The sequence below is a fragment of the Quercus suber genome, unplaced genomic scaffold (genome assembly GCF_002906115.3).
Source record: "Quercus suber isolate HL8 unplaced genomic scaffold, Cork oak 2.0 scaffold_277, whole genome shotgun sequence".
In the NCBI taxonomy this organism is placed as follows: domain Eukaryota; kingdom Viridiplantae; phylum Streptophyta; class Magnoliopsida; order Fagales; family Fagaceae; genus Quercus; species Quercus suber.
The window spans coordinates 449,457-471,383 of NW_027069733.1; the positions used below are offsets into that span (position 1 = coordinate 449,457).

A 21,927-nucleotide genomic window follows, 5' to 3' on the forward strand; every position below is an offset into this window, starting at 1 on the left:
TGATTCCAAATATATATATATATATATATATATATATATATTTTTTTTTTTTTAACTATAAGAAAACTTTTTATCATTTGACCTAAATGCCTTTGCTTTGATCAAATCAAATGTGAACAATCCACAGTGGGATTCCCTTTGTTGCAACAATGATCACGCAACTAGTGCTGGTTCTATATGTGAGCAATTGATGCGGCCGCCTAAGGCCCCAAGTAGAAAAAAAACCCCCCAAATTTTAACTAATAAGAGTTTTTTAATATTATAATTGTATTAATTAAATACAAATATTAGCCAGTAAATAAAATAATATTTTTTTATCAAATGAAAAAGAAAAGAAAAAAAATGTTACGCTCACAACATTTTTTACAATACCATCAGAATAAATTCTAAGTGGTAGGTTGTTATAGGGTATTATTGACGACAAAAATTAATTTCAGTGATGAATTCAAATTAGAACCAGTAACAAATTAACACCTATGATTTATTGTGAAAATATTATGAATGTAGCACTTCCAAAAAAAAGAGCAATACAAAAAAAAAAATTCACAACATTTTTCGCAAGTTGAGTTAACAAACTTTTACTAGTTTTTATCTAAGTTCACCACTAAGGATTTGTTTGGATATAACTTATTTTACTGAAAATTGAAAACTGAAAATATTGCAGTAAAATAATTTTTAAATATGTGAATAGTGCTGCAGGACCCATTTTTAATTTTTTTTTGAATAAAATGGTTGTGGGTCCAGCGAACAGTGCATAAACAGTGCACTTTGTCTATAAAAGCTGAAATACGTGCATATATAAAAAAAAAAAAAAAAAAAGAAAAAAAAAGGAAAACGCAAAACTCGAGACATAAGAAAATTAATTCCTATTCAAACGTATACTAAATATCACTTTTTTACTTATTACTATCAATCTATCATATCAACAAATATGAAAAGTTGTCTATAGAATTTCAAAAAAATCTACATAGTTTATGTAAATTAAAAGCAATTTTGCATATAAAACAAAATAATAGAGTATAAGTAATATTTATTTTTTTAAAATTATATTTAAATATATAAAAAGTCATCATTTTCAATTTTCACCTTAGACACTCAAATGCATTAAACTGCCCCACGCAACTAAAAACCTTTTAGACTTTTCATTGACAAAGGTGCCATTTTTTGTCGAACTAAAATCCAAACAAGCAGTTGTACTTGGTACACTTACGTGGAACTCAATGCTTGCTTCATTTTTACTTTTGATTTTTGTTTTGTTGGATATCAAAGTGTTTTGGGGCACATCAAATCAAAGTGGCAAGCTCCTCAAAAAAAAAAAAAAAAAAAAAAAAAAAATCAAAGTGGCGCAGTTGATTTTTTGACTATAATACTCCTATCCTATCAACGAGACAGGTTTGGTATGGTGTGTAGGGATATTTGTATTTGGCGGTAACAAAATGTCAACACGAAACTCTACTACGTCTACGTAAATAGACACCAAAAAAAAAAAAAAATCCCAACTTAACTACATTAATTAGCCTTTTCACGTTAGAAATGATATGCTTTCTTTTACTTTATAATGACTTTTATTCAAGGCTTTTAGTTTAGTTTATTTTTAAATTTGTTCTTCCCTCTTTCTCAAAAAAAAAAAATTTGTTCTTCCCAATATTATACTATCAAACAACTTTATTTTTCAATGTAACTTGTATGGCAAACCCTTTTTCACCCAATTTCTTTTTGCTTTAAACATATCTTGAAACATAAGCTTTTAAAGAAATTGAGTTGCTAATTTGATGCATAATAAGTTGATGTTTGATGGTATCTTGTGGCTACTTTGAACAAGATTTTCATTAAAAATTTAAAATTTTTAGTGTATAATATAATTTTGGCCCCTCAAATTTGGGATTTACTATATTTTTGGTCCGTCAATTATAAAATATTCAATTTTGATCTTTCAAAATTTTAAAATATAAAAATTTAGTTATTTCTTTTTTTTAGTTGACTAGTAGGATTTTGAGCCCACCATATTTAAGAGACCAAGATCAATCTAAACCTATAAGGCACTATTAAATTATTAATCAAACTAATCTCATATAATTGAACAAAAATACAAGTAAGAAACGGATGAAAAGCAATTAGTAGAGTTAAAATAGAATGTGAGACTAAATTATTACATTTTAAAAAAAAAATTTAAAGGACCAAATTTGAACAAACTTCATATTTGAAGGGAAAAATAAATGCAATTACCCAAGTTTTTATTAACTGTATACTTTTTAATTTTAAAAATGTTAACGAATTTAGTCAAATGCTGTGAAGTGTGAAACTACCTAATCACTGTAAATTGGAGCGTAAAATATTTAAGCTTGACCATCTTTGAGGCAAATCACATTAGTAAATAGACAGTTAATACTAATAGCCTATTAGCCTATTAGTATAGGCTGTTAGTCAAAGGCCTGCAAGGAATTCATGACCCAAAAGAAAAAAAAAGGTTAAAGAGTTTTGAAACTGACATCCTAGAAATTAAATCTAAACTAAAGCAATTTGGAGTTTGGATTAAGGCAAATGACAGTTGACTACTTAATTGGAAACTAAAAATCATGTTTAACGAGGAAGTTAGGTGATTACTTTAGCATGGAAGAAAGGTTTCTTGCTTAATGTCGTTTTGAAAGACGAGAAAAGCTACTTAACCATGACTTATAATATCATTAAATCATTGTCAGTTTGTGTTTTAGTTGAATTCAGAAAGGGTTGTTAAAGTCAAATCAAACTTTTAAAGTAAATGCTAAAATATTCAGGAAACTTAATTTAAAAATATGTTCCAAACTCCTCACTATGGTAATGACATAGACAATAAAACATATTTTATATATCGTGATCTGAATGCATGATAAGTTAACCAAAAACCCAAATATTTATCAACCAAAAAAAAAAAAAAAAAAAGAGAAAAATTTTATGCTTATTACACCTTGTATGTCTTACCTTTTATTAATCCTTGCTTGAAGGATTAACCGATGAGATTATCTTCATTATATATGTTCCCTAATGTTGTACACTATTTGGTCATTACATTAACATAATTAAGGTTTATTCATTCTAATCCACTGGATTACTTTTTAATGATATTATGTGGTGGACCATTGTTTGGTATAGAGCAATATAGTGTGTGGAAAGCAAAGCATGCCTTATCAAATTACTACATCTTAATCAAGCCAGGTTATTATGTGATCATGCATGACACGACCATGACAAAAAATCAAATTCAAATGTCAATGTTAAGAATTTCCTGTGTTTAGATTCCAACCTAACCAAGAAATTTGGCCCCCCTGCATGTTGATTAATATACACAAAGTTGATTATGCTTAGCTGCGTACTCCAAGACAAACTCATTTCTTACTTAGAATTAAGTGGTGACCAAGCATGGATGTACCTAAGTGGCGGCCCGGGCCCCCCGGGTCCAAAATTTTTTATTATTTAAATTTTGTTATTATATATGTCATTTTTGTAGTTAAGTCCCATTCTCCTCAATAAAGCTAGTCAGTCACTCAAATAAAAACTATCCAACCCAAAAATTTAATAAAAAATAAAAAATATTCACAATAGTGATTCTATTTTAGCATTAAAAAAAAAAAAACTATTTTACCACCAAAGAACCAAAAAAATCATGTGTTATTGGAGAAGATAAAGCTAAATTTTTTGTAACTACAGTAAACTAGTATAAATATCAATTGACTGTAGCAAGTTGTTAAAAATAAAATAAAATATTTTATTAAGATTATATTTCGTTTTTCAATTAAAAAACTCAAATTCTCTCTCTTCTTTTATTATTTTAATGAGTTGTTTATATTATTTTAGATGAAGTGATAAAAAAAAAATAAAACATTTGATATTTGGTGTATTGTAAAGTGAAGTAGTAAAATAAATAAAGTAAATTTTTGAAGTATTAAAAACTATAATTTTTAGCATCACTACCCTAAATGCTCTAACTTCAACCAAAAAAAAAAAAAAAAAAATCATAACCAACCTAGTATTAAAAAAAATTTATTTTGTTTTTGTTTTTGTTTTTATCTTTGTTGGTAAATGATTGCATCATAACGTATTTAGAAACAACGATTTTGAGTATTTATAATTTTTTAATACTATATGAATGTCTATTTGGAGATTTTTTTTTCTTTATACTGTGGCCCGGCTAGCTTAAAATCCTAAGTCCATCCCTACGAACAAGTCAAAATAATTATAAAATAGTTCCAAGTGAGAGAAAAATTCTGCAGTGTTACTTCAATGACAAATGGAATTTCTGGGAAACTTGCTTCGCAAAGCAAGAAAACAAAATATTTTCCAAGAAAACAAAGTATAGTAAAATAATGGGACCAGCCCAATTCCTGAAATGGGTTTTGTCACCCAAAGAATCAAAATGGGTAAAACCATTAAAAAATTGAAGATTTACTGAGAAGAGATTAGATTTCTAACTCTTTCTCTTTTTTCCATGAAATTATGGATTCTTTTCAGTGCGACTTCTAGTGTCTGCTCACTCATGTTCGCAAAACACACCCTGAACCAACCAGGTTCCGAACAGTGACAAGAAGAGCCTGGAGATATATTTAGCTTCACTTCATGCAGCATGGAGTTCCAAAGAGCCAATTCACCTTCTCTTGTAGGTTTCTCCAACAATGGACTTAGATTCATCCAGCAAAACAACCCGGCATTACCTTTCAAACACTCAATCCCAGCACTCCTTAGACCTTCAATGATCATATTATACCTCTTCCTTAGTCTCTCACGGTTTGTCTTGATGTAGTTCTCAGTGAATTCCTTGTTAGACAACATGGAGGCCAGTAGATGTTGTGTTTGAGAAGAAATTAAGGTAAAGCTGGACATCCTCCTAGCTGTGGTCACAACCTTGTCGTTGTACGAGTATATCGTGCCAACTCTAAAACCAGGAAGGCCAAGGTCTTTGGAAAGACTATAAACAATGTGAACTCTTTCTGAATTCTTATACTGACGAGCTTCAAGGATTTCTGCTATGCTTATGAACTCAGATGATGAAAACACAGATCCTGAGTAGATTTCATCAGAGACAAGATGGATGTTCTTGCGTGTGACAAAATCAAAAATCCCTTCAAGAACTGAGCGTTGGATTGTTGCCCCTAATGGGTTGGAAGGGTTTGTGATTAGTACCCCTCTAACTTTGATGTTCATGGCTTCTGCTTCACTATATGCAGCTTGTAAAGCTTGAGGAGTAATCTGGAAATTGTTTGAGCTGTCACAGTGGATTGGTACAATCTTCACACCAGTCCTCCACCTTAAATCTCTATCAAATCTGAGTAAAAAGAATAGAAATTGACATCAGTACAAGGTTATATATTCATATAAACAAGATAACATAAAATGAACTATTTCAATGGAAGTTTGATAAGTACTAGTACTATTTCTTACCCTGGATAGTATGGGGTTGGAACTAGCAAAGCATCCCCAGGATCAGCCAAAATGAATGTCAAAAGTTCATTAGCCGCAGTTGCACCTGCAGTTAGGACTACTCTTTCAGGGTCAAATTTTGCTCTACCACCTCTTATTTGTTCCATGAAACTTGCCATTGCCTTTCTGAAAGATAGAAGTCCATGGTAATCTTGAAACAATGCATTCTCTCTAAATCCAGATGCTCCTTTTCCCCAGCTAGAGGCTTCTGAATGTGTTTCCAAGAAAGCTTCTAGCAAATCAAATGAAACCTGTTCAAGAAGCAACGCACAAAAGTTAACATGCAAATTATATGAAGTGAGAAACAGTAACAGAAAAGTTTCTTCTTTTAGCTTTTGCAATAGCTGTTTGATGGACTCTTTATGCACACTTACTTGATTTTCTGCCAATCCCATCTGTATAACTCCTGAGGGGTTGTTGAGTTCATCATAAGGGTTTTCATCATATGCTTTCCAGCCAGCAAAATATGGGGAATCTTCCCCATGAGTTTCAGAAACAGCTACTTTTGATAGTCCAACAGAAGGTTGCTCAATCTCTATAGCCATAACTAGCTTTCTTGTAAATAATGAAGCCCTTGTTTTTTTTTTCCAAAGAAAGCTGCTGTGGATATGAGAGATAAGAGAGATAAGAGAAGATAGCTGAAGGTGTTGTTGAATGAATGAAAGCTTTTGTCGAAGACCCCTTTATATATAGGAAGTCTTTGAAATAAAATAAGACCTTCACACCTCTAAGAAATAAAAAAAATAAAATAAAATAAAAAAACAATAAGTAAAAGAACAAATATCAATGATTGATTCTGTAGTGTAAGCAAGATCAAAGCTAACCTTTTACAGATATCGTTTTTATCTCTGGTGACAACTGTTAGCCTCTGTCATCTTGTCAAAGCTTTCTTTATCTCAATCTTCATGAGATCCATTCCGAATAATGGTGGTTGATGAGGGGTGGGTGCTATTCTTTATAATCCCAATCCTTCTGCAAGTTCTTTTTGTCAGAATAAACAATTTTTTTTTTTAATTACTTTCTGCTTTATAGACTATACAGTGGTGTTTGGTATAGCTTACCTTCATTGGTTTAAAAAATAATTGGATAAAAGTACAACTGCTCTTAACAATAAGAAGAAGAAGTAAAGCTTTAAAAAATCCTAGTTGTATATTAATGAAGCGTCTTGTTAACAAATATCTTACCATTGGCAAACCTAATGTAGTCAAGCCAATTTTTATAGGTAGTAGAATCAAACCACTTTTAATCAAAAAGCCTATATTTTAATTAACTCTTGTTCTTTTTACTATTTCCCCGTTGTAAGTCGGATCCAATAGATGCTTTCTTAACGAATGTTGGGTAACAAAATTCATAAACCAAATAATCTAAATAAATTGGAAAAAAATTATACGAAACTGCAGGCTCTATCTACATATAATTAATCTCATTATTTTTCCCCAAATAATGTTTGTTGGGTTTTCTCTATACGTTCCCACTTCCCCAATCTATGACTAATCAATTTTTCTCCAAACTCTGAACCAAATCATGCATTAAGAATACATTTTACATTCAAAAGTTTGAAGAGATCTAAGAGTAGTTAAGTTCTGATGACCTGACAAAGATACCAATTTACCCAAGATTATGATTCTGATTTGCAAACAAAGCTATGACAAAATAGAAGCTCCGGCCAGATCTGATGGACCCACACGTGTATCAATTCCAAACAACAAAATTTATGACTTGCTTTTGCATTTGAGGATTGTAGCCATAATGGGTTCTCCATCATGATCTAATTATGCTTTACAAGATTTTGTTCATTCTTGATCAAATGCAGTAATCATTGGCTAATCTTCACCTTATATATATTTTATTTATCTATGGTTTGTTTAGTCATGTATGAGATGTTAGATCATCCAGTGCCTGTGAAATCCGGATGCCAAGGTATTCATGCATTACATAAACATGGTTGTGAATGAGTGAACCATTTCCTTGTATAACATGTTTGCTGCATAATGTATGTGCTATATAATGCGTGCTCCGTGTATATAAATATAAATATATATGGCTGAATCAAGTTGCACATACATACACATGCATCATATGTACATGTAGGTATATATTTATGTATCTATGGACATATAATGTGGAAGCCTGTTACTCTTATTTAAGCTGCTATTTGTAGGAATTAAGATTTATTTTCAAGATTGTGTCGTTTGTATGGATTTCAACTAACTGACATTAAGAATAAACAACATCCAGGACCTAAAAAAGAAAGCAAAAGATAAATGCAATAATGAGTAGAATATGCTTTCTTTAGATCAGCGACGTGGGGTTCAAGATCATGAGTATCCATGTGAAAAGAACTACAACAGCATGAGATTTGCGAAATGATAGATTGAATCCTAATGCGAAAAAGAGAACGTGAATGGATTGTTCAGATGACGACTGTTCGGCAACCTCAGCCTGTAAGGGGGAGACAAGTATCAACCAAAGGTCTTCACCAGATATGGAAATTCTATTTTATAATATTTTTGTGTTTCATATTTTTGAATAATGGCATCATGGTCATGGCAATGCAACTACAGTACCATTTCTTACTCTAGAAGGCATTTAAAAAAAAAAAAAAAACTCACCAGAAATAGCCTCAAACTAATCATTGGTTGGAAAGTATGTGGATGATGTTAATATATATGCTCCTTGAATTAATTATACGGCTTGTAGCCCAATTAAAACACTAATAGTAGATTATATTATATGAGATAGGGGAGTGAGGTTTTGTCTTCTACCAAATAGAAATACTGCATTGATTTTCATGCACTTCTTATTGCATCGTCTATATATATACATTTTAAATGTAGGCATCAATAATATATATGAACATCACACTTAAAATTATGGACAACAAATGTTAGAGAACAACTACTGATATAAAAAACTTGGATTGTTTGATGGTTTAAAAAAAGAAAAAAGTAAAAGTTTTCTTCTAGAGATGCTATGAATTTATTATATAAACATTATAAATTGATGCGTTACTGAGTACAAAAGAGTAATTCAAATATTTATTTATTATATAGTTGAATTGAAACTAATTATATTCATTATCATGTCAATTTGTAATTTTCATATATAATATTATATATATTTTATCAAAATGGAAGTTGAGACTAAATTCAATCAAGAATTCAAATTAGATTCTAATTGCATTTTAATTTTATGCCAAGTGTCATTCTATTTGTCCTATTATTTGATGCCAAATGTTATGTATTTTAAATGCACTACAATTTCATGCCAATTGTCTTTCCAATTTACTTTAATTTTGTGTCAATTATGTTTACAAGCAAGTTCATGTATCTAAAATTTGAAAATATGAAAAAAAAAAAAAAAAAAAAAAAACTCTATTCAAATTTGTTATACTTCTATTTAATAATGAATGTGTACCGTTTATTACTTATTAGGTAGAAATGTACTACATTCGTTCCTAAATATACATGGGTTATAAGCTAGTATTATATTAAAAATAGAAGCATGATCAAAATTCAAATTAGTTTTTAATTATTGTCTAATTTTGTGTCATATTTACAGTTTAATTTTCTTAATTTTGGTGCAAGTAACCCATTCATATTCAATGTGAAGGCTAAGATGATCACCTCATTGATCTAGGTAACACTATCTTATCTTTACTATTGTTGAATGTTTTCATCCATAAGTATGGGTTGCAACCTAGTTTTGTAATAAAATTAGTAGTAGTTTAACTTTTTTTTTTCTTTCAAAAATGGTATCTATTTTATAATGAAATATGTGTGATTCAGGCCAAAACTAGTTTTAATCCGTCAAAATCCAAATTAATGACAAAATTATTGAATATGTTGTACCAAGAAAATAAAATCATCAAGTAAAGCACATTGGTGAGAAAGTGTTTATGCTCCCAAGTGGATTCCAATTAATAGGGATCGTTCCATGGAAGCACCCTAGATTTTAGAGGTACTTTTAATTTTAATACATAAATCTCATAAATTGATATGATATCAATCATATTCATTATTATGTCAGTTTGTAAATTTTTTTGCAATAAAATTAATAGTGCTTTTTGTTGTTTCCTGTTTTTAACTATAAATTTGTGTTATCTATTATAAAATATGCAACGGCATGGGAATTTCCAAAACTGATTTTTCATCCATCAAAAGCTAAATGAATTGATGAAAAAATTAGTGGATATCTCGTTGGAAGAAAATAACACCATAAATTAAATCTCATTGGTGAAAAATGTGGATGTTCCCAAGTGGATTCCAACTGGTATGGAGGGAGCAGATGTTATGGAAGCACCCTAGACGTTAGGACTTACACGTATGAATATGACAGGGCCAATAGGCTTTATACAATAGTTGCAACTGGACTTCCCTGATGTGTCTTTTTCCAACATCAACTACTATTTTAAGCCAAAGTCACGGGGGTTACATACATTATAAGATGGGATTATCTTAATTGTCTCAACAGCTCATTGTGTCAACATCTTAAGTAAGGTGCCAAAGACTATGTCACTTCATGTTTTTGATTTGGACTACAAGAAAACGGAATGTGCTATTGTTTTAATTTGCATCCTATATTGACTAATTAATGCACTAAGAATATATATGCATGCAGAATTCCCACCAAATAGTGATACTATCATAGTACTCATTTGCTTGCTAATGAATAAAATCCAGATAGCACTGGGCATATGCATTGCTATTACAATGCACAAGTCATCTATTGATATAGAACAAACAACATAAACTTTCCTTGAGTAAAGGAACTGCCAAAAGTTAGCGCTCAAGAAATTAAAAAAATAGCAAAATTTTTAGTAGAAATCATTAGCAACAACAATAAAATTGCGTGAGATTTGGTGTCGTGAAGAAAAATGACTCTGAGGATAAAATTGTCTCCTTTGGCCACAACCAAAGTCGTTTTTGGGAAAAATTCTATCATTTAGTCCTTGAAATCTATGTTTTTGTTGTTTTTATCATACTGGTTTCTTTTATAACATTTAATTTAAAAGTTAGAATAAAGTCTTGTCTTTTTGGGAATGTTTCTTAGAGGCAGTAGTTTTAAATTCATCAATTATCTTAATTTTTCCGTTTTTGGTGAAATTTACTATTCTACCACCTAATCTTGTGATTTGATGGGCGTTTTCCTAGCTGCCCTAGAATTTTTTTTTCCAGTATTTAAATACATTGTAGTCTCTAAAGCCATCAGTATTTGAATAATAGAATTCGGAATTTTTCTTTATTATTTCTCTAGTAAATTCCTAACCTATCATCTTGTGAATTTAAGGAATTCCTCATGAATTTGAGATTAATTTTTTGAAACCAAACGTGTTTTGTTTTTTGTATTTTGAGATATATGTGTTCTATTTCTCGTAGGTATTTCGCTGCATTATCTATGTGAAAAATTAAGCCTCCTATGCTATATATTTTGGTTCTCAATTAATCTCGTAAACCTAAACTGGGGTGATATAAATTGGCATGTTTGTGTGTGGAATGCAAAGGGCATGAATATCTGCCGGGAAGATTATTACCAATAGCAAGAAGCCACGTGGAAAACAATATACTAATCATGCCAATGAGAAAGCACTTTAGAATATTGGGTAGGTCAGATCTTAATATACTGACTCTGGTTCTATTGGAATAGCTATAAGATTTGCAATGAAATTTCTTAAATTATATATGTTCTCTTCTACCTTCCCTTATTTTTTCCTTCTTGGGGGCCATTTTCTACCTTCCCTATTTTATGCTTCTTTAATACTATATTCAATGCGAATATATTCATGTTGAATTTATCTATATTGATGATTCTTTGCGTGTTTGTAGAAACACGTTTTTGAGAACTCCATTGGATATACATGATGACCTTTAAGGTAGAATAGTCTGCTGTGTTCATCACAAAGTTTTAGCAAATACGCGACAATATTTGTCTTTATATTAGAAACTTCAGGCATGTTGATCGAGAAAACGATACTCTGCCTTGAATGTGGTACCCCAAAAGATGTATTTGTACTAATTTTTTAATGTTCTTGTTATAGTATATGTTTTTGTATTACTAGCTAATATCTTAATGTTGTTGCTATAGTTGTAAAGCACAAAGTACGATCCACCGGCGTCCACATAAGCTTTGACTATGAACAATATATCAAGGCCATTCAAACTCAATCTATATTTATTTGCACTTAAAAACAATTTGTAATTCATTTCTGCCTTGCACTTGTTTAATGTTAGACTTATGGTTAAGTGATTAAATATACAATTTCCTAACAGCTTAAGTTTTTGGGATAATCGGTAATTTAACATAGTATCAGAGTAGGAGATAGTGAGTTTGATCCCTGATTTTACTCTTCCTCTCATTTAAAATACGTGCACAAAAACACAGTATGTATGTATGTATGTGTGTGTATATATATATTGTCATTGAGTTGTAAGCAAAAAAAAAAAAAAAAAAAGACAATAGTGTATTATCGTTGAGTTTTTAAGCCACTTGTCTGTACGTAAGCACCAAGAATCGCCTTTTTGTGGATATAGCTATCTAATTTTACATCAACCATGTGCTTCCTCAACTAGCTCTCACAAAAAAACGTGAATATTTTTCATTATTGATTGAATTAGTTTATGAATAATTAATTAATAATGGCATACTTAAATAAATTAAATAGCTTCTTGCACTCCCTAAATTGTGATCCAAGAGCATCCACACAGGCCTAGAGAGATAGGGTTGCTTATTCATGAGTATTATATAAATTAAACAGACCATGATTTCACAATCTAAATGTCTTTCTCTACTAGAACTCATGCTTGGAATTATTTCATTTTCTTATTGATCTTTAAATTATTATGTATAATCCAGCTCCTCGCCAACCAGGCTACATATCACGCACGCTCAGCGTTCCAATCATCTAGCATAGCTTATTACATTGGAACTCATGAAACACTGCATATTAAAATGTTTTTCCGGTAATCAAACAAAGACCTCGTAAATTCAAACACATGCCTCACACTTGTCTCAAAGACAAAAGGACTAAGGAGTAGGGACACCCTATTTCACAGTTTTTTGAGGTGTAAGTTGTGATTGGTGTGTGCAAATTGTGTATTAGCCATAAGTGCATGTGCAGGTAATATATGCTACACCAACCATTTCTAACAGGTTGTGAAGAAGTGCGTATTCTGTGAAATATAGCTCATATAACACAGTTCTATAATGGAAACCGGAAAGTAATTGCATCACTCCTCCACCTGCGAAGCTTGTCTGGACAGCAGCCATAAAAGGACAAGAGAGCAGGATTTTAACATTATTTTTCTATGCAAAGTCTTGCCGTACATAAAGATTCGAGACCATACTCCGATAATTATGAAGCGATGAAAATGATTCACGTTAGGGTGTTAGAAGATAGGCTATATAGCATATATGGGAAAAATACTCTTCCGCATAGTGTGTTTTACATCTTGTGTGTTTTTATGACCAAAAACGTCGGTTAAAAACGTGACACACTGTGTGAAAGAAACAACCCCCCGTATAGCATATACTTTTAACATTGGCAAGTTCTAGCCGAGATACTTTAAGCTATGATAAAATTCTTTGAGAAAAGTTCATTGGGGGTAGGAAAAAGAAAAAGAAAAAACCTTAACTGAATTGGGTTAGTTGCTTTCTTTGGATTTGGGAAAAGGAAGTTATTTTAATTGGACCTAACTGATCATGTTTAGACGGCAAAGCTTCAGCTCTACAACTTGGTACAGTTCCAAAGCAATCGCTCTTCAATAAAGTATTTTTTAGAATGAGTCAGACTTAGGTTCAATATTCTGTGGTACTAGACTCATTGAAATGATGACATGTGTCTATTTTTATACATATGTTACCATCTAACTAGGTCTAGTGTCAGTAGCAGCTCTAGGAATTTTTCTTAGAGTATTCTTTAAGAAGCATAAATTATACAATCTAATAAAAAAGAAATTTATATATTGACAACATCAACAACAATAAAAAAACATGTAAATATATAAAGTTTACAATTGCCTTTTACGTGTTTTCATATTTTGAAATCAATGAATGATAGTCTCATTATCAATGTTACAAGCTACATCTCATAAAAAAAAAAAAAAAAAAAAAAACTGATAGTATTTCCAAAATTTTTTTGAAGAGTAGACAAATAAATTTTTTTAAAATTATTATATATATATATATATATATAAAATTCAGGTCAGGGAGGTCTCAGGACCACCCTGGCCTTAAAGTGACGCTGCTCCTGTCTAATGCACTAAATACACTGAACTTAAATCAAGTCCTTTCAAAACTTTGAAAACCTACTATTTCCGGGAGTAGTGAAGTCACCATCTATGCCCTTTCAAAGAGGCACTTATTAGTTATGACAACAACAAAAACAAAAAGAGGACACTTAATTAAAACATGCTTCCAATTAAGTCCAAGTAAAACCAACTACTTTGCTTGGCTTGTCAAGGGCAGCGAAAGTTCCATTTTGACTTCAAATTGCACCACAAAGTTACACCTTTAAGCCATTTGAATCGTAAACTAATAATATCCTGAATTGACATGGAAAATACTGATGTAACATTTTCCCATGCCAATAGAAGCTGCCAAGAGAGAACACAGTTGATCACCAGTAATAATTGTCATTTTTAATATTAAATAAGTTATTGGATGATAATAAAAAAGAAAAATACAAGATTTGGATAGGATTAGGGGTGGAAAAATCAACCCAAACCCATTTGCCCACCCAAACTCACCCACTTAAAATAGACCCATACCCACCTAATTATTAGTTGAGTTAAATGGGTATTAACCCAATTAAACCCAATTAACACTAATGTTTATTGGGTTTTAATTGGGTACCCAATTACCCAACACCAAACTACTAAAATTACCAAAATACTCCCTCAATCTAAAAAATGACCAAAATAACACCTAAACCCAGAAAATGACCAAAATACCCCCGAAACCCAAAAAAAGACCAAAATACCCCCGAAACCTAAAAATGACCAAAATACCCCTAAAACCCAAAAAATGACCAAAATACTCCCAAAACCTTAAAATGACCAAAATACTCCTAAAATCCAAAAAATGACCAAAATACCCACGAAATCCAAAAAAAGACCAAAAATACCCCCCGAAACCTAAAAATGACCAAAATACCCCTAAAACTCAAAAAAATGCCAAAATACCCCTGAAATCCAAAAAATGACCAAAATATCCCCGAAATTCAAAAATGACCAAAATACCCTCGAAACCTAAAAATGACCAAAATACCCCAAAACCTAAAAATGACCAAAATACCCCTGAAACCCAAAAAATGACCAAAATACCCCTAAAACTCAAAAAATGACCAAAATATCGCTGAAACCTAAAAATGACCAAAATACCCCTAAAATCTAAAAAATGACCAAAATACTCCAGAAACCTAAAAATTACCAAAATACCTCCGAAACCTAAAAAATGGCCAAAATAACCCTGAAGCCTAAAAAATGACCAAAATACCCTCGAAACCTTAAAAATTATTAAAATACCCTCGAAACCTAAAAATTAGCCAAAATAATCCCGAAGCCTAAAAATTGATCAAAATAACCTAGAAACCTAAAAATGACCAAAATAACCCTGGAACCAAAAAATGACAAAATAACCCCGAAGTCTAAAAATTGACAAAAATAACCCCAAAACCTAAAAATGACCAAAATACCCCCTAAACCTAAAACGTGAACAAAATACCCCTTAAACCTAAAAAATGACCAAAATACCCTCAAATCTCTAAAGTGACGAAAATACCCCTAAACCTTTGAAATGACCCAAATAAACCCAAAACCGCTAAAATGGCCACAAACAACGTGAAACCTCTAAAATTTCCAAAAATACCCTGAAACGTCTAAAACGACCAAAATACCTCTAAGCCTATAAAACGACCAAAATACCCCTCAAAATATCTAAAATGACCAACATACAACTAATCCTATATGATGAACAAAATACACTCGAAGCCTCTAAAATTACCAAAATAGGGGTTTGGGGTATCTTAGTCATTTTTTAGGTTTATGGGTATTTTGGTCATTTTTTATGTTTAGGGAGTATTTTGGTCATTTTTTAGTTTTACGGGGGATTTTGATAATTTTTTAGGTTTATGGTGTATTTTTATCGACTTACAGATTTAAGGGGCTTTTTTGTCATTTTATAGGTTTCGGGGAATTTTGGTCTTTTTTTAGGTTTCGAGGATATTTTAGTCATTTTAAGGTTTAGGGGTTATTTTGGTTGTATTTAGGTTTCAGGGGTATTTTGGTCATTTTTTAGGTTTCAGGGGGTATTTCAGTTAATTTTTAGGTTTCGAAGGTATATCGATTATTTTTTAGGTTTAGGGGCTATTTTGGTCATTTTTAGGTTTCTAGGTTATTTTGGTCAATTTTTAGACTTCGTGGTTATTTTGGCCATTTTTGAAGTTTCGGGAGTATTTTGATCATTTTTAGTTTTCAAGATTATTTTGGTCAATTTTTAGGCTTCGAGGTTATTTTGGCCATTTTTTAGGTTTCAGAGGTATTTTAGTAATTTTTTAGGTTTTGGAGGTATTTTGGACATTTTTTGGGTTTAGGGGGTATTTTGGTCATTTTTAGGTTTAGGGACTATTTTGGTCATTTTTAGGTTTCTAGGTTATTTTGGTCAATTTTTAGACTTCGTGGTTATTTTGGCCATTTTTGAAGTTTCGGGAGTATTTTGGTCATTTTTAGTTTTCAGGGTTATTTTGGTCAATTTTTAGGTTTCGAGGTTATTTTGGCCATTTTTTAGGTTTCAGAGGTATTTTAGTAATTTTTTTAGGTTTCAGAGGTATTTTGGTCATTTTTTGGGTTTCAGGGGTATTTTGGTCATTTTTTAGGTTTTGGGGGTATTTTGATCATTTTTAGGTTTCAAGGGTATTTTGGTCATTTTTTGGGTTCTAGGGATATTTTGGTAATTTTTAGGTTTTTGGGATATTTTTGTCATTTTTTAGTTTTGGGGATATTTTGGTAATTTTATAGGTTTTGGGGGTATTTTGGTAATTTTTAGGTTTCAGGAGTATTTTGGTCATTTTTTGGGTTCTAGGGGCATTTTGGTCATTTTGTAGGTTTTGAGATTATTTTTGTAATTTTTAGGTTTCGGGGGTATTTTGGTCATTTTTTAGGTTCTATGGGGTATTTTGGTCATTTTTTGGGTTTTGGGGGTATTTTGGTCATTTTCTGGGTTTTAGGAATATTTTGGTCATTTTTTAGGTTTTAGAGGGTATTTGGTAATTTTAAGGTTTTTGGGATATTTTGGTCATTTTTTAGGTTCTAGGGGGTATTTTGGTAATTTTTGGCTTTCAGGGGTATTTTGGTCATTTTTTGGGTTTTGGTCATTTTTTTGGATTTTGGGGGTATTTTGGTAATTTTCAGGTTTTGTGGGCATTTTGGTCATTTTTGAAGATTTTAGAGTACTTTGGTCATTTTCACTTTAGTAGCATTTTGATAATTTTGATAATTGGGTAATTGGGTGGGTTGGGATTTACCCATAATAATTGGGTTGGGTTAGATTTGGGTTATAAGGAATTAGTTAAATGGGTTTTAAATGGATAAATGGGTTTTATATACCCAACCCAATTATGTCCACCCATAATTGGTCTTAGAGTATGATCAATGTTGTTTAAAGTGCGCTTAGACATACTTAAAGTTCAAAACTCAAAACCTCAAGGCTTGAGCACTTTGTTTGGCCAAAAAATAAAACTCATTAAACGAGGGACACTTTTTTGGATGGTTTTTTAAGAAGCAAAAAGCATGCCTAGATGAACGTAAATCCCTTTTCTGAGTGTTAAACCATAGATTTTGCAGGGACGCACTATTTGTCTTTTTTAGCTCGTATTGGTTCTCATTTTCTGAGTGTTAAACCATATCGATTTTGCGGGCATGTGACAAGGCCACAAACTAGAACCGTAAATCCCTTTTTTTTTTTTTGGGGGTTTTCTATTGAGCCCAGCTCGCCAGCCTAGAGTTCAGGGCCAAGGTCCAGGTAGAACAAGACAATCATCAACAATCCTAATGCTACAGAACTCCCATAAAGCCAGGCCTCCACTTTAGACTTCCCCATAATTAACACGGGAAAAGGTGAGGCCCAACAATCTAGATGGTCATTGCATGTGTCTTTCACATGTATGCAAGATGGTAATTGCATACGATAACTTGTGTTACTATTTTGAATCCTACATAATGATAAGGTCCTTTCTTTTCTTTATCCTTTTTTTTTTTTTTTTGGTAAGAGCATTAGTATTGGTGGGCTGTATTAGTGGAAGAAAAACTAAGGTTATGTTTTATAACAGTTTTTATTTTCTATTTTCAAAAACTTGTTTTTGGGAATATAAAGAAAAACAATTTTCTTGTATTTTTGAAATAAAAAACATGTTTGGTTAGTTGAAATTAAAAAGATAATTTTTTGAAGAAAATAAAATAAAATATTAAAATATGTTGTTATTAGAATTTGAACTCTAATGTTAACTCCTTAAATGAGATAGATTCATTAAATTAAATGCGTGTTTTTGTTAGTTTTTAAAAATTAGAAACTAAAAATAGTCTTTTGCATATTTTCAGTTTCTTTTACAAATTGAATTTTGAGAACAATTTTTTTTTTGTCCATTTTGGATTGCCAAAAAAGTTTTTTAATTTAAAAACTAGAAAATTGTTTTTAGAAATAGAAAATAAAGAGAAAAAACAGTTACCAAACATACCTTAAATTTTTTTGCTGTTAAGCTATAGTGCACAGTCATTTGTGCGTATGTAACTCAAATTTTATATACGCAAAGATAAATGTGCACTGTAACTCAGATATTAAACAAAAAAGCAATATTTTATTAGCTCCTCCACTATAGCTCAGATTATTAAATGATTATTTTTTTTTTCTACCTTTCTTTTCTCATTTTCCCACCACACCTTCTCTCTATTCTCATCACTCTTCACTTCTCTCACCCTTTCTTTTGATATTTTTCTCTCTTCCTTCACCTCACCAACTCATCTTGCCTATCTAGCTACCGATCAACCCATCTCTCCTGCCCAGCTCTGACCCATCTCTTCCTCCACTCCTCGTTGACCCAAATCATTGCCCTTCTCTTCTCCCTTTCATTTTTTTTCTTTCTTCCTCCACTCATTGCTAGCCTAACTCCTCTGCCTTAACACTGACCCATCTTTCTTCTTCCACTCGCTGCCGACCCAAGTTGACCCATCTCTACCTCCATTGTCAACCCATCTTCAAGGGAGTCAATACCTTACCGGAGGCTATACCGGTTTGGCCAGCGATACGATATATTTCGGATACCGGTTAATACCGGTGTACCGTTTCGGGTTTACCGCTATTTTTTTATATTTATAAATAAATAAATAAATAAATATATATATATATTTATATATGTATGTATGTATGTATGTGCGTGTGTGTATATAATAATAAATATAAAAGTTTACCATAAAACATTTCCTCAATTCAGATCTAATTATTCATGGTTTTAGACTTTAATATCAATTAAAAGAAAGAAAAAAAAACACAATATAAAAAATAGAAAGCTTAAAAGTTACCATTGCATACTAAGAAAACAAATAATACTAATAAGTTAATGCAAATAAGTTATCATTCTGTCCTAAAAAAAATTCCAAAATTCCAAAACTTAAAAAAAAAAAAAAAAAAAAAAAACTTTTTTCTGTACCGACCGGTACGCCCGGTACCGGCTGGGATTGCCCGAAATTGGCCGGTACGCCCGGTACATGGCCGGTACGCCCGGTATTTTTTCCGGTATGAAACAGGGGGGTTATGTGTACCGGTATGCTTGCCGGTACGGTATATACCGGCCGGTACGGTACGGAATTGACTCCCTTGCCCATCTTCGACCCATCTCACACTCTCTTCTCTCTTTGGATTTGAGTTTTGTTTGGTTTTGGGTTAAGGATTCATTTTGGTGGCAGTGATGGTGGTTGTGGTTGTTATTTATTGTATTGTTTATATTATTTTAATGTGTTGAATTTTAAAATAAAACCACTGATGTTGAGTGTTTTATAAAGTGAGGTGGTAAAATAGATAAAATAACTTTTTGACATCACCAATGTTGATGCTCTAAATAATGCATTTTTTTTTTTCAAATTATTTTACAAAAAAGACACTTTTGAATGTTATTAAATAGTCTTGTTTAGAACTCGACTTTGCAAAACTTAAGTTCTAAGCTGCTACTGTAGATGTTGTGTACTAATGTGACATTATTCCCATTTAAAACTCGACTTTTGAAAACTCGAGTTCTTAGTAAATGGAACTCTCTTTTGACAAATTCGGGTTCTATGTAATTTTTTTTGTTGTTGTATGAGACTTGATTTTGTGAAAATCAAGTTCTATGTGGAAAAAAAAAATTGCAAGGAACTTATGTTGTAAAAGAAGTTGGAAGCAAAATACATGACTTCTAATGCAGAAAGTCATGTTCGAATCAAGGCACTAATTAGATTCTTCTTACCGGTAGTATTAATTTATTGTTTTTGTTCATTTCAATCATGTTTTATTTTTCTGCTTTAGGCAAGCAAGATATATAACTTCTAATGCAGCAAAAACCAGTTGGTTTTTGTAGTCACAATTTTACATATCATTATTTTAGAGGATTAGAAGCTTGATTATAAATAATTATTTGTAAAATAGAAACCATCTTATGCACCAGATGAATGAACGCACTATAAAAAAAAAAAGGTAAAAATATATCATAATCCCTAACATTTTACCTCACTAGTGATTTTATCTATACTACTATTTAAGGGGCTTCTCCTGTTTGGATTCCTCATTTTTTAGTTCAAAAATGCCCCTACACATTTATATTTAAGTAAAGACAAAACTAAAGGACATTCCGGTAAAAATTCACTTTCCTTTATTTTTTTTATGCTTAAAATACCCTCATCATACCCACTTACAAGTTTTCAACTAACGTGGATAGATATGTAAATTAAAACTCCTACACTTTAAGACCCACAAACTCACGTATGCTTTGTAGTTTCAATCTTACTTTCTATCTCTCATTCTTCTTCAAACTGAAAACATTTAGTTTAGCTCTACATCTTCTTTTCTTTTTCTTCAAATTAAAGATATTTATTGTCGGAGGCTCCAACAAATATTCAGGTTCTATTTTTTGCAAGTTCTTCTTTGTTTTGTTTTGTTTTGTTTATTTATAATTGACTTTCTTTGAGTTGTACTTTTTTTTCCTTATATGTATCACGTTAACTCTTTTTTTTTTTTTTTTTTTTTTTTCTTTTTAAGAAATTTTTCTTTTTTCCTTGAGTTCTATTTTTTTTTTTTTTTTATATGTATCACGTTAACTATCTTTTTTTTTTCTTTTTTTTTTTTAAAAAATGTAATTTTGAAATGTTGGTGGTGACTAAATGTATATGTTTTTGACGTGAATTTTTTTTATTTTTTATTTAGGTTTGTAGCAACTTGAGTTCTACTTCTTTCTCTCTTTTTTTTAAATTTTTTTTTTTTTTTTTTTATGTATCACGTTAACTCTCTTTTTTTTTTTTTTCTTTTTTTTAAATGTAATTTTTAAATGTTGTGGTGACTGATTAATTTCAAACGTGAGTAAGGAAAGTGAAGTGAGTTTGCTTTGAAAACTAACATAAAGTTGTCCTATTTTGTAGGGAGTTAGATATGTATCTTTATTTTGAACAATTTTAATAGGATTTTTAGGAAAAATGATCTCATCAAAATTTAAATCAAACACAAACTCTAACAAGCTTATGCTATTATCTTTAATAACACGCACACTAACTTTGGTTTGTTGATTAAATTTTTTTTTTAAATACTTAGTTTAACCCTAATTCTTTTATCTCTCGCAGGTTCACGTACGCACAGATTTTTGGATTGCATTGAGGAGTCATTGGAATGAAATATTAAATAAGTTCGGGTGAGGGACTTTACAAGAATTATTATAGGTATTAAACCTGAAGAAAGTTTTTTTTTTTTTTACCATCATTGTATATGTTTTTGGAGTTAAATTTTTTTATTAGGTATGTAGCAACCTTGATTTCTACTTTTTATTTATTTTATTTTATTTTATTTTTTATATATATGTATCACGTTAACTCTCTCTATCTCTCTTTTTTTTTAAATGTAATTTTGAAATGTTGGTGGTGACTGAATGTATATGTTTTTGGCGTTAACTTTTTTTATTTTTTTATTTAGGTATGTAGCAACCTTGAGTTCTACTTTTTTTTTTTTTTTTAATAATTTGTGTCACGTTAACTCTATTCTTTTTTAAAAAAAAATGTAATTTTGAAAAGTTGGTGGTGACTAAATACTTTTAAATGTGAGTAAGGAAAGTGAAGTTTTAAAAAATAAAAAAATAAAAATCTTGATAAAAGAAAAAGGAAAAGAAGAAGAGAGAGAGAGAGAGAGAGAGAGAGAGAGAGAGAGAGAGAGAGAGAGAGAGAGAGAGAGAGCGTGAGGTGAGTTTGCTTTGAA

General features: G+C 31.0%; 1 protein-coding gene across 1 annotated transcript; it reads right to left on the bottom strand.

Moving 5' to 3' along the window:
* Nucleotides 1-4,249: 4,249 nt before the first annotated feature.
* LOC112010787 (1-aminocyclopropane-1-carboxylate synthase 7) lies at nt 4,250-6,092 on the bottom strand. Its single transcript, XM_024043155.2, has 3 exons — nt 5,826-6,092; nt 5,413-5,702; nt 4,250-5,296 (listed from the first exon to the last, which is right to left on the bottom strand). The coding sequence occupies exons 1-3, from the start codon at nt 5,994-5,996 to the stop codon at nt 4,420-4,422; spliced, it is 1,338 nt and encodes a 445-aa protein (XP_023898923.1). The 5' UTR covers nt 5,997-6,092; the 3' UTR covers nt 4,250-4,419.
* Between the last annotated feature and the right edge of the window lie 15,835 nt (nt 6,093-21,927).